The 14,114-nt window shown below is 38.1% G+C and overlaps 1 protein-coding gene across 3 annotated transcripts in view; it reads right to left on the reverse strand.

The window, feature by feature from the left end:
* Nucleotides 1-14,114, reverse strand: part of ADAMTS2 (ADAM metallopeptidase with thrombospondin type 1 motif 2) — a 274,775-nt gene that overhangs the window by 97,060 nt on the left and 163,601 nt on the right. For all 3 annotated transcript variants that reach the window (XM_039340802.1, XM_039340803.1, XM_039340801.1), the window contains exon 4: nt 39-238. In XM_039340802.1, coding sequence (XP_039196736.1) covers nt 39-238 — 200 coding nt within the window. The remainder of the gene's footprint in view (nt 1-38; nt 239-14,114) is intronic.

A 14,114-nucleotide genomic window follows, 5' to 3' on the forward strand; every position in this document is an offset into this window, starting at 1 on the left:
CTCAAGTCTCTGGGAGTAAAAAGTGATAAGATACTCACAATGTTCATCAGAGTCAGAAGATACTTCTGAACATGTTCCTTCCCATGGAACTGTACAACTGAGTCATCAACTCCAAGAAGGACTTCAATGTTGTAGTCATCATCAGTTGCATGTCTTGGATATCTCCTCCTCTTCCTCGAGGAACTGATTTCTTCTTTCAATAGAGACAACAGGCTGTCTAGATTGCTCAAATCAGCCTCTAGAAGAAATTGAAATGAAAAATTGTGTTGGAATTTTAGATTTCATTTCTTATTCTTTCATAACGTGGCACTTTCCAGAAGTTGTGAGACTGAAACATCCAGTTTGCTTGGCTTGTAATATCCATTGATTATAGAAGCTGGTAATTCTGAGAGATACAGTCCCCCACACATCTGGAACAGACCATTTGGAGAAGGCTGCTATAGAGCTTGTCAAGATCAAATAAGTAAAACCCAAGAGGTTTTTACACAAAATACCATATCTAACTTCAGTGAATCCAGCACATATTAGTAACCTTAGATTGACTCATTTTTCTTTTCTTTTTTTTAATTTTTCAAAACACACATACTATTTAACTGCTGTTCCTGTCTTGGTTATGTAACATTTAGATGCTGTAATATACTTTGCATACAGCTACAATTGCCAAGTGCTAGACTGCCAACCAATACAGAAGATTAAAGGTCATATGATACTGATATTGTAAAGGCTATATATTATCAAATGCCTTAATGGTCTCTCAGTTCAAAACTTTGACTTTTATAGACCAAACAATTTTCAGCACGGCTATCTAAAGCACCTTTTCCTCATGTAATGTGGAAATTGTTGGGAATGTACTACTGAGACCTTCACATTTGAAATTCCACCTATTATATGCATGAATCAGTTTTCTTTGAGTTATTTCAAAAGTTCTGTATAGATTCCCTTGGGAGTTGTAATGCCCTCTTTTCTATTTTCAGAAAACTATCCACTTGCATCTTTTCAAATTAGCTTTTAGTGGTGGTTTAATAGCTCTTATTGCTGTTTCAACTAATATTTAGGGTTTAAGATTTTAATGGTGAATATGATTTGATTGTGATTTTGATTTCTGGAATTATTTGTTTGGTTTTATATGTTTGCACACAAATAACCATAGAATTTCATAAAATAAAGATTTTTTTTTAGCCAACATGTTTCATAATACAGGAAGTCATAGAATGTCAGAACAGGAGTACATTAAACATGGATGTAAACATCTACTGTAAGATAAAATTAAACAAACAGCAGAAATGGTCAAATTAAATTAATCTTCTTCAATATCTAAGCTATATCTGTAACAACTGGATAATTTATACTTGTCAAACTATAGCTTTTATATTATGTTATATTACATTATGGATAGTAGATATGGATTGTGAATTGTAATCCAAGTATATAATGTTCTTATATTGCCCACTAAAAGGAGAATAATTTGGCATGATTTCCTTATGAGCAATGTTGCCAAATAAACTAGTGGCAGCATGTGTGTGTGTGTGTGTATTTTAAAAAGCACATTCTATATTAATATGTATGAACATATTGACAGGCAGTCAGAAGTGCACACTGCTATTATGAAGTAGAATGGGAAAGAATTACTAATTGGTCTAACAATCCAACTACTATGCTAATAAATTTGATTTACTTTTTACATTAGTGCCTTGCTCTACAATCAGATATGAAAAACATAGGAAAGCGGCATAAATAATATGACTTGGTATAATAAGAAATTGTAACCAGGATTTCACAGACATTTTGGCCATGTTGTTTGGATACATAAGTTTTTATATACAATATATCTGAAAGACAAACAGTTGGAGAGGGGAAAATCTTTTAAATTGAAAGAGTAGTGAAAAATGATTTTCTAAAATAAAAAAATTCTGATAACCCAAATGCTACAGTGTTCAAGATGCTGGGCTATGAGCAGGCATTGTTTGTTAGCTTTTAACCATTTATTCTTGTCTGATTCTTGGCGACTTTATAGACAAGTGCTCTCCATGCTACTCTATCAAGCACAGCTTCTTTCAATTGTTGGATATTCAACTTTGCATCAGATTTTGTGTTATCAAGACAGGATATTCCTTCCTTGCCCTTTCTTCTTTGTCCACCAACCATTCCTAGCATCACTGCCTTCTCCAATGAATTTGCACGCCTAACATAGCCAAAGTAAATCAAACGTAGTCTTATGATTTTAGCTTCCAGTGATGTGTCTGGTTTTATACAATTTAAAAGCTCTCTATTAGTTACTCTAGCTATCCATGGTATGTGCAGTAATTTACACCAGCACCACAGTGAGTGGCAGCAGAGAAATATTTTTCCTGGTAAAGAAGAGAAAGATCCTAAAACTATGTGTTATTATGGATATGTTACTGATTTATTGGTTTGATTTAACATTCCAGTTTTGTTATTTGTCTTGTTTGTACCATATTTATTGGAAGCTGCTTACACAATGAGACATATGTGTCCTAGTAATTGATTAATATGAATGACAAGCATCATCAAATAGCAATAAAATAGAGAACTAAAAAATAATCCTTGGCTTAAACACCACAGGAAGAAGGAAATGCTGAATTGGTTTTTGTCTTCCTCTATACCAACCCTCTGTCACCTCATGGTCTCCAAGACCAGAAATGAACTCAACCAGTGAAATGGTTGTGAGAACTCCACAATTATTCTTTCTTTCCTCATTGGTTAGTTATATCTATAGTCAAAGTTCATCGTCTGAAGATTCCCTTTCATGTAACCCTACTGCATAGCTGTTTTGACCTGTTGCTAGCATTGTAATAATAGAAGTCTGCTAGTCATTAATTCCATCTCCTTCTCAGTCTTGTTAATGATAATTTTACTACATTGTTCATCTGTACCTTTTCTTATTTCTTATTATATCCAAAACACATCAACTTGTCTTTTATCTTACCCAGTGCATTTCCTTCTAAGAGAGTAAGCCTCTTCATAATTTATAAATTCTCTTTTCACAGCAACATGGCTATATATCATGCATCAGAAAATTAGGCAAATCCAGTAGGCTCAACTGCAGAGGAGGTTCTGGGAGGTGAAGCCAAACTGAAGTTTCAACTTAATATTTATATATTGCATGCTGACAAATGTTCCTTTATTCCATCCTGATTCAGAAAACACATTGATATGAACATGTCTGAACATGTGTTTGGCTATTGTTGAAGTCAAAAGAAGTTTATGCATATACAAGATGTATTTTAAATAAGGACAGGGTGATGGATAAAGGTCCATTGTTCACTTGTGAACAGAATGAAGACTGAAGGCCAGCTGGGGCGAACTTTATTAGGTCCTAAAGAAGGGGTGGAAAGCAAATGAATGGATCGGCAAAGGCCAGAACAAGAAGAGAGCTGCCAAAAGAAATTCCTCTGCCATTCACCCAGAAAATAATTTCCACAGAGGCCACTGAGAGAAAGGTGAAGGCTCAGAGAGAGACAAGTGACATTATATAACAGCAGAAGACAAGCAATCCTTGTCCTATTGAGGGCAACCAACCTCTGATCCAGGTCTCAGAAGAAGCTGAGGGCAGCATAACAAATGTTTCTGGAAACAGGAAACAGGAAGAGAGAGAAGAGATAGTATCATAGAAAAAAATCCACAGAGTTAAGCTGTGAAACAATAAAGGATTAGATGTTCAGGTATAGAAAGAGGTGATTAAGTACAGGAAAAGATTAAAAGCTAAAACAGAATCTAACAGTATCATTGTAAACCATAACCTTTTTAATTTTTCAGAATTTGTTCCTTCCTATTTTACTTGAAATTATTTGATGCAAAAAAGAAATCATAAAGTGTCTTGTATATGTTGTACTTAACTGCACAATAAAGCCATTTTTTGTACTCAAGGGCTTAATTCTTGCCCGGTTGCCAATATCCCTTATTGGAAGGACCTATGACGAGTTGGAACAAATACTTCTAATACCATTTCCTTGAGCACAGGTTCTCCTCAGGGCTGTGTCTTAAGTCCGCTGCTGTTCACCCTGTTGACCCATGACTGTTGTACTAGGTTTGCCACCAACCATATTGTGAAATTCTCAGATGATACAACAGTAGTGGGCCTTATTCATGATGACAAGATGGAAGCTTACCACAAGGAGGTTGAGGGGTTGGTGAACTGGTGTAAGGAAAACAGCCTAGTTTTAAATACCGGAAAAAACAAAGAGATCATTGTTGATTTCAGAAAAGGCAGGCACAGCCACACATCTCTCTGCATAAATGATTCACCAGTGGAGATGGTTACCACCATCAAATTCCTGGGTGTGCAGCTAACAAGTAGGCTGGCTTGGTCGTTCAACAGTGAAAAACTTATAAAGCGGGCATAGCAGCGCCTGCTTTTTCTGCATTGCATGACAAAAGCACATCTTTCTTCCCCTGTCCTGACCACTTTATACAGGGGGACAATCGAGAACATCCTGTCATACAGCATCACAGTCTAGTTTGGAAGTATTACTGCTTCAGATAGGAAGGCGGTGCAGAAAGTGGTGAGAATGGTCGAAAAGATCATTGGCAGTTCCTGCCTTCCCATCCAGGACATAGCACAGAAACGCTGCTTGAACAGGGTCCGTAGGATTATCTGGGACACTACACATCCTCTTCATGACCTGTTTTCCTTGTTACCTTCTGGGAGAAGGCTTCGTGGTATCCGCAGCAGAACATCCAGATTCAGCCATAGTTTCATTCCATACAGCATTAACCTTGTGAACTCTCAAGCTTCCTCCTTCTGTTATATATTCAAGATGGACAGTATTTAATATTTATTTGTTATGTATATGTAGGGGTGTGGGTCTATACATATGTTGTATATAGTATGTTTTTAGGGTATGTCATGTATATGTTTCACTTTGAGAGCGGGCAACTAAGTTTCATTTTTGATGTGTGCCGTTGTGCTCACATTAAAAAAATGACAATAAAAAGGTTATCTCTCTCTCAATATCCCTTATTGGAAGGACCTATGACGTGCACAGTCAAAAATTTATCTCCAAACTGTGGAAACTCTGACTTATAAATCACATGAAGTCTAATGGGGCTTTAACCAGTCCAAAAGGCTGTGCCTGCCTTTTCTGAAATATAATCAAACTTCTGATAACAAGAATCAAAGGCAGTTAAATATTCATGTCTGCCTTTCATGTAAATCAGATAGTAGGCTCCTCTGAGGCCCAATTTGGCAAAAATACAGACCTTCTGCAGCCATTCCACGAGTGTAGAAATGAGAGGGAAAGGGTGAGGAGGGGTGAATAAAGCTATTCTGTAAGTTCTCACTGATAAACTACAAATGTTCTGCTGTGGGACATATGTGTTTTTACAGCTAGCTGTTTTGCTTCCCAAACCCTAAATTTGGAGACAAAATATGCAGTGAAAAATGTTAAATTAAAAAAAAAAAATGGACTCCATTAAACCATAAAACAATCAGGACGATCTGTAAATTATTCCAGCTTCTTCGGCTGGATGTGAACCCTGAAAAAAAACTTTATGTGTTGTGTGTTTTCAGAATCATAATCCAAATTTTATATATATATATATATATATATATATATATATATATATATATATATATATATATATATATATATATAACCAAGCAAATAAACGTGAGCACCAGGGAGTTTTTTTAAAAAAAATTTAGTAAAATTTAGTAAAATTTAATACAATACCAATAAAATCACCATAAAGATTAATAACTAATAGTTAGTTATTAATCTTTATGGTGATTTTATTGGTATTGTATTAAATTTTACTAAATTTTTTTAAAAAAACTCCCTGGTGCTCACGTTTATTTGCTTGGTTTTAAATATGGATATACCCAGGGATCATATTTTTAGCTGACGAACATATTTTAGCTGACGAACAACACCTAAAACCTGAACTACACACTCTCACCAATGTACTAACACCCAATGGATTCCAAAGAAATAAGATTACAAACCTAATCTAAAAAGAAACCCCCACTAAAATCCAAGACAAAGAACAAGAAAACGGCAAAGCCCTCCTCCCATACATAAAAGGCACCACAGACAGAATCAGTAAGATCCTCCATAAACACAACATCAAAACAGCATTCTGCACAAACAGAAAAATATCCACCATCCTTAGAAACCCCAAAGATAAAATTGAATTAGAAAATCAAGGAGTATACGAAATCCCATGCACCACTTGTCCCACCACATACATCGGACAAACCAACAGAAGAATAAGTGCACGCATTGAAGAACATAAGAACTCAGTCAAAAAAGAGGAACCAACATCTTCCCTGGTCCAACACCTTAAAGCCACAGGACATGAAATTGACTTTAAAAATACCAGAACCATTGCCAAAAGTGAACATTTTAATAACAGAATAATCAGAGAAGCCATCGAGATAGAAAAACGCCCACACAGCATGAACAAGCGAGATGATACCTCCCGCCTACCAGCCATTTGGAAACCCGCCCTTATTGACAAACGACTCCCTAACACAAAAAATGATACCAGACCCACACTCACAAAAACCACACAGGATGTCACCACCACACATCCACGCAAAAAACAAACCCAAAGCCACACCGATGACAAGGCACGACCACAAACCAGAAGCCAGACCACAGCTGCATCATTAGCCACTTTAAACCCCTCCAATCCATACATGAAGCAAACTGACACCCTCCATGAAGAGGAGGCACGACCACGAACGCAAAGCCAAAAAATAGCAAGGCAGCCCAAAATCTTAAACCCCTCTGCAACTCAGACTAACCTGAGCACAACCAAACAGAACACTCCCCCAGCCAATCAGAGCACAGCCAAGCCCCTAACCATTCAGAACACACCTCCACCCAATCAGAACACAGCCAAGCTCCCACCCAATCAGTTCATACCCCCACTGGCAGTTAAAAGGAAGAAACAGCTAAGACCACACATTGCTGCTCGAAGCACGAAGCTGAAAACACCAGCCTGAAGATGACGAATGGGACTTCGTCGAAACGTCGCCAAGACACTTCCAATTTTACGCGGGAGAAAACCCGAACAACCAAAGACCTACATACAAATACCCGCGAAAAACCTCAGAAAATATAGATATATATATATAGTCCTATATATATATATATATATATATATATATATATATATATATAATATATATATATATATATATATATATATATATATAACCACTCAGCTATGTTACTTCTTGAGCTTGTTTACATTTCTAATTTTCAGAACAGATCTATTCTCCAGCTGCTAGACCATTCTTTGCCATTAATCCCAGACTTTGTCTAAAGTTAACCTGTGAACAGAGATTTTGCATGACCAAAATCAAAAAAGACCTGGAACAATTTGCTGGCCATGTTTAGATGGCACCCAGGTCACAAATATGCCCACTTCTATATGGTATCTCTGCTTTATAAATCTAATATGTCTGACTTGTTTAGAGTTTATTTCAGCAGTATCATCTTGTTCTATGACATAGAACTGACCATAGAAAATCCTTAGATATTATTTTTTAAAAACCAAAGATGTCAGAAAACATTGCTTCTTCCTCTTGCATCACTTCGATTATCTAATTATATGACATGTTTTCCACCATTGTTCTGGCAATAAGTTCTATATGTTCTATAGCACCAAAATACCATTTCATCTCTGCAAAACAAAGAGATTGAAGTGCATCTTTTTATGTGATTCCTGTATATTATTATAACCCTTGAAAGTTTAGAATGAATCAAATTGTAACCTTTTTCAAATATTCTCTGCAACTTTCATAATTACACAAGAGTAATCCCCCCCATGAGTTCAGATAGTCTTGAGTTCAAAAGTTTTCAAATTATGAGAAGGCAGTACATTAGGATTTACCACCCTAACTTATTCTATTTCTCCTACTTTCTAGTTTAGAAAGAGAACCATGTTCGTCTATGCTAGCTAAAAATTAATATCATGTTTTCAGGCTAACAAATTTTACTACAGCTCCTCAGATGCATGGATTGGCTAAACTGATATAGGATTTAAACGAGGTGTGGAGCTAAAAAAAAGGGAAGGGCAAGTCAGGAGGGTTATGCAAATGTTGGCTACATGTGAGACAACTGCAAGAACGTTATCAATTAACAATTGCAATGTATTTAAAACCCCATTGTTTTTTTGAGACCTTCTGTGTTCGCCCCAAAACTTTTGTCACATGTGAGTTCAGCAATCTGTGGCCCAATTGTGCTGATAGCTGTAGTGGACAATCCTAGGAAGTTACAATGCTTCAATATTACTTTGTTTTTGTTTTGGTCCTGATGCCAAACTTATATATTAATTCTTGAGTGCAAAGTCTGGCTTGTTTGTTTGATACAGAATCTGCATTGGTAGCAGATGATAATATGTCATGTTAATCTTGTGTGTGAAGATTTTGGGGCCTCTGCTGAGCCTATTGATGTATATGTAAAGTAAAGACATTTGAGTTTGTTCCAATTTTCATTTCTAGGTTAACACCATTGTTCTATTGTTAGTTTGTATGCAAGTGTGGGACTGACACCCAGGAAAGTGCAATATTGTTACCTAGTATGGGTCGTAGCATACTGATAATGTGTTTCAGTGATTTTAGCTATGAGCTGCAGATTGAGTCCCCAAGCCCTGATCCATGGACCAGCACGGGGCCGCCCAAACAAGCAAAGGCCCATCCATGGGATGCAGGCAGCACGTGAAACCACGCCCCCTCCAGTGTGCAGAAAAACCTCTCTCCATGGAACTGATCCATGGTGCCCAAAAGGTTGGGGTCCACACCTGTAGATAACAATCAGTAGTATGTTCTTTTGTTTTTGTGTCAGCTTTTAATAAGTTGTCTATTTGTTATTTATTTCTCTATCTGACTGAACTACTTGCTCAGTGAAATCAATAGACAATGAATAATCAAAACAGTTTTTCAAATATGATGTTGTCCAGATAAGTTGGGACTACAACTCCCAGAATTCCTAGGTAGCTTCTGGTTAACTGATTAGGAAAAGTGGAAGTCATGCTAGCAGGCACCAGGCAGGCAGAAGAGAGGGAAAGCTGCTTAAAAATGGAAAGCTATTGTCTCTCCCTGTCGATTTTACAATGAATGCCTTACCTTATTACCTGACTAGGATTTGGGGAAAGGCACTTTCTTATGCCAGCTTCGTAAGGTGAATATGTTCAGGGCTATTTTCATTAACCTCTGCCAATGCTGCATCTATTCACCAATCAAAGATGACATGACAAAGATGTCTGACATCCCCTGTATCTAAGATGTCCGGCTTAGTTCAGTGCAACACCTGCTTTGCAGCCGTCCTTCGCAGTACCCTTTTCAAACTTGGAAACTGTCCTATCTGTAAACAAATCACTAGCCTACAAGGACAGATCATTTACCTAGGGTCTGTAATCCGTGCTCTTCGGGCAGAAATTAGGTGTCCAGTTCAGCCCCTCTACTCTAGTAAGCCTCCCTGCTATCAGCCCCCTTTACCACAAAGATCCTGCAGGAAAAGGGCAGTGTGGACAACCGTGGGATCTGGCAGGGTGAGAGCTGTGAACCATAAACACAAAGCTTTCGCTGTGTCCCTGCACAACAGCTACAGTGCTCTTGCTGACCTTAATAGGGACATTAAGGAGACTGGTAAAGGTATTTGTGAAGATAACTCAAATAAGCAGGGGATTGTGGTCCGAGATGAAGAACTAGATTTTGATAGGGAGAAGTGTGAATCAGGTATTGCACATCAGTCATGCAAGAATAGAAAGGCTCCCAAAAAGAGAAGCTACCTTCTGGTAGGTGATTCAATTATAAGGGATGTAAATTTAGGAAAGGACACAGAGGCTTTGAAAGAGGTCAGGTGTCTTCCAGGTGCTACTGCCAGTAGGGACAAGAAGCGTATTTCTAAAATAATCAAGAATGGCAGCAAGGACTGTGATGTGGAGGCTATTGTACACCTTGGCACTAATGATCTGTCCCAAAAAGATGTACTCTCTGTGCAGAATGATTTCCAGAGCTTGGGGAAGGAACTTAGCAGAATAGGCTGTAGGCTTACTTTCTCAGAGGTTTTACCAGTGTATAAGGAGCAAAACGGAAAAGGCCAGCGCATAGCACAATTCAATATGTGGCTAAAGGAATGGTGTAAAGGGGAAGGCTTTGGATATATTAGTCACGATGTCAGTAGCTGGTCCAATCAAAAGATGTACAAAAGAGATGGTTTGCATCCATCAAAAAAAGGGACTGAGTTACTCGGCTATAAATTCACAGATTTTCTGGAGGGAAATTTAAACTAAACAGCGGGGACAGGGAGTTAATTGATACGGAACAACCCTGTCCCCGGCAATTTAAAAACTATAGGGCTATCAGTCCATGTAGCACAGATGTGTGTGTGGACAAGAATACATAGATGTGTGTGTGGACAAGAATACCAACCTTGCTACCAATCAAAATGAAGCCTCTAATAGCGAGTGCCATATAAAGTGCACTAACCAAATAGGTGGTAAGACAATAGGGGAACTCAGGCACCACACAGGTTATGTAGAAAGGAAACACAGGGCCACCCACAAAGGACTCAAATGTTTATACACCAATGCACAAAGTATGAACAGCAAACAGGGTGAACTAGAAATTCAGGTTAATGAGGGCAGATACGATATTGTTGCCATTACGGAAACATGGTGGGATGAAACTCACACATGGAACACACAGCTAGAGGGATTTAAATTATTTAAAAGAAACAGACCAAATAAAAGAGGAGGTGGAGTTGCTCTCTATATAAGAAATAACTACATCTTCACAGAAATAGAGTACAACAATGATAAAAACTGTCTTGAATGCATTTGGGTCAATATAAAAGGGGGGGGAATGACATTGCCATAGGTGTATACTACAGACCACCCAACCAAACAGAGGAAATAGATGAACTTTTTGCTAGTCAGCTAACTAAGGTATGTAGGAAGCACATCACAATAGTAATGGGGGACTTTAACTACCCTGACATCAACTGGGAGACAAACTCCGCACCAAGTGGAAGATCAAACAGGTTCCTGGCAAACCTAGCAGACAACTTTGTCTCCCAAAAAGTAGAGAATGGAACTAGGGGATTAGCCATTTTGGATCTAATTCTCACTAACAGAGATGAAATGATAGACGGTGTTGGAGCCATAGGAACCCTGGGAGGAAGTGATCATGCAATATTAGAATTCAACATTATAGAAGCACAACCAATAGAACACAGTCAAACTAGAGTCTTGGACTTCAAGAGAGCTAATTTCAATAAACTAGAGAGGGCTTGGGAAGGATTCCATGGATGAGAATCCTCAAGGGGAAAACAACTCAAGAAGCTTGGGAAATTTTGAAAAATGAGATAATAAAAGCACAGTCTAGCACAATACCAACAAAGAGGAAAAATAACAGCTCTCAAAAGAAACCAGCATGGCTGCATAAAGAACTCTCTGACAAATTGAAAGATAAAAAGGACAAGTATAGAAAGTGGAAAGAGGGGAACATAACTAAGTCAGAATATCAGCAAATAGCCCGAGCCTGCAAAGATGAAGTGAAGAAAGCCAAGGCTCAAAATGAACTGAGGCTTGCGACCAAAGTCAAAAATAACAAAAAAAGCTTCTTTCAACATGTAAAAAACAAGAAAAAAGTGAAGGAAATGATTGGTCCATTAGTGGGTGGAAGTGGCAAGAAGGTGACAAGCAACAGGGAGAAAGCAGAACTATTTAACTCATTTTTTGCATCTGTCTTTACACAAAGGGAAAAAACAGACCAACCTATCAAAAATAGTGCCACAAAAAACAAAACAGAAACACAAGTTAAGATAGGCAAGAAAATCGTTAGTGAGCACCTGTCCAGCCTAGATGAGTTCAAATCGCCAGGACCAGACGGATTACACCCCAGAGTTCTCAAGGAACTGGCAGATGTGATATCGGAGCCACTGAACTATATTTTTCAAAGATCCTGGAACACAGGGGAACTACCAGAGGACTGGAAAAGAGCTGATGTAGTTCCCATCCTCAAAAAAGGAAAAAAAATGGATCCAGGAAATTACAGACCTATCAGCCTGACCTCAATACCTGGGAAGATCCTGGAAAAGATAATCAAACAACGAATCAACGAACACCTAGAGGCAAACAAAGTCATTACTAAAAGCCAACATGGGTTTGTCAAAAATAGATCATGCCAGACAAATCTTATTGCATTCTTTGACCAAGTGACAAAATTAGTGGATCAGAGGAATGCTGTGGACATAATTTACTTGGACTTCAGTAAGGCATTTGATAAAGTAGATCACAACCTACTACTTGACAAGATAGAAAAATGTGGGGTAGACAGAACCACCACCAGATGGATCCGTAGCTGGCTGACCGGCCGTACTCAGCGAGTGGTCCTCAATGGAACTGCATCTATATGGAGGGAAGTGTGTAGTGGGGTGCCCCAGGGCTCTGTTCTGGGCCCAGTACTCTTCAACATCTTCATCAACGATTTGGATGAAGGGATAGATGGGGAACTCATCAAATTTGCAGACGACACCAAGCTGGCAGGAATAGCCAACACTCCAGAAGACAGGCTTAAGATACAGAAGGATCTGGACAGACTTGAACACTGGGCACTAACTAACAAAATGAAATTCAATGGTGAAAAAAGCAAGGTTCTACATTTAGGCAAGAAAAACCAAATGCACAAGTACAGCATAGGTGGCACCATGCTCAATAGTAGTAACTGTGAGAGGGACCTCGGAGTCCTAGTAGACAATCACCTAAATATGAGCCAGCAGTGTGCTGCAGCTGCCAAAAAGGCCAACACAGTGCTAGGCTGCATTAACAGAGGGATAGAATCAAGATCACGTGAAGTATTAATACCACTCTTCAATGCCTTGGTAAGGCCACACTTGGAATACTGCATCCAGTTTTGGTCACCACGATGTAAAAAAGATGTTGAGACTCTAGAAAGAGTACAGAGAAGAGCAACAAAGATGATTAGGGGACTGGAGGCTAAAACATATAAGGAACGGTTGCTAGAATTGGGTATGTCTAGTTTAACGAAGAGAAGGACAAGGGGGGACATGATAGCAGTATTCCAATATCTCAGGGGCTGCCATAAAGAAGAGGGAATTAAGCTATTTTCCAAAGCACCTGAAGGCAGGACAAGAAGCAACGGGTGGAAACTCATCAAGGAGAGAAGCAACCTAGAACTAAGGAGAAACTTCCTGACAGTGAGAACAATTAATCAGTGGAACAGCTGCCTCCAGAAGCAGTAAATGCTCCAACACTGGAAGTTTTTAAGAAGAGACTGGACAGCCATTTGTCCGAAATGGTGTAGGGTTTCCTGCCCGAGCAGGGGGTTGGACTAGATGACCTCCAAGGTCCCTTCCAACTTTACTACTATTACTAAATTACAGAAAATTAACCCATTTAATGACAATGAAAGGCAACCTTTTGGCATTGTGAGTGACATCGCTAACAATCTCATTTTCAATTTGAGAAGAATAAAATGCCAAGGCTCAGTATAAGATTTCAATGACAACAGAAAAGTACGATATGTGATCATCTTATTTATAGGTAAACCATCTCTTTCCCTGAAAAACAAAATTATATTTCACTATTGTAAAATTGGCATGCAAGTAATACAAGTCCTTGTAAACAATTTAGTAACAAAAACAGCATATGGAAAATAACCAATTGCACTTTTATAGAAATTCTAAAATTTTGCAAGATTTTAAGCATAAATAAGCCTCACTAAACTATGGAGTTTGGGGAATTTCCCAGGGAAATGACTTGTTCTTCAATCGCCTTTATTTTTTAATTTTAAAAAAATTTGGAGGAGGTGAAAATCACCTTCTTAAACTAATAATTTGTTAAGGGAGAAAATGTAATTGCAGTATGATTTTTGATTGATATTGATGTAAACAGCATTCAGAGATTTTTCATAATGCAGCATTCATGTATGTATGTATAACACAAATCAGGCAACAACTAAAAGCAAACTTACACTACAATGTACCCACAATTATTTTGATACATGAGGATTAATTTGTTAAATATACTTTGAAAGGTGTTGACCAAATCCTGATCAAAAGAGTGTGAGAAATGACAAGGATTAAGCAGTTTTGTATCAGGATCATAGTTTTGCTCCC

This window comes from Crotalus tigris, unplaced genomic scaffold (assembly GCF_016545835.1).
Source record: "Crotalus tigris isolate CLP2741 ecotype Arizona unplaced genomic scaffold, ASM1654583v1 scf7180000017754.2947050, whole genome shotgun sequence".
NCBI classification, from domain to species: domain Eukaryota; kingdom Metazoa; phylum Chordata; class Lepidosauria; order Squamata; family Viperidae; genus Crotalus; species Crotalus tigris.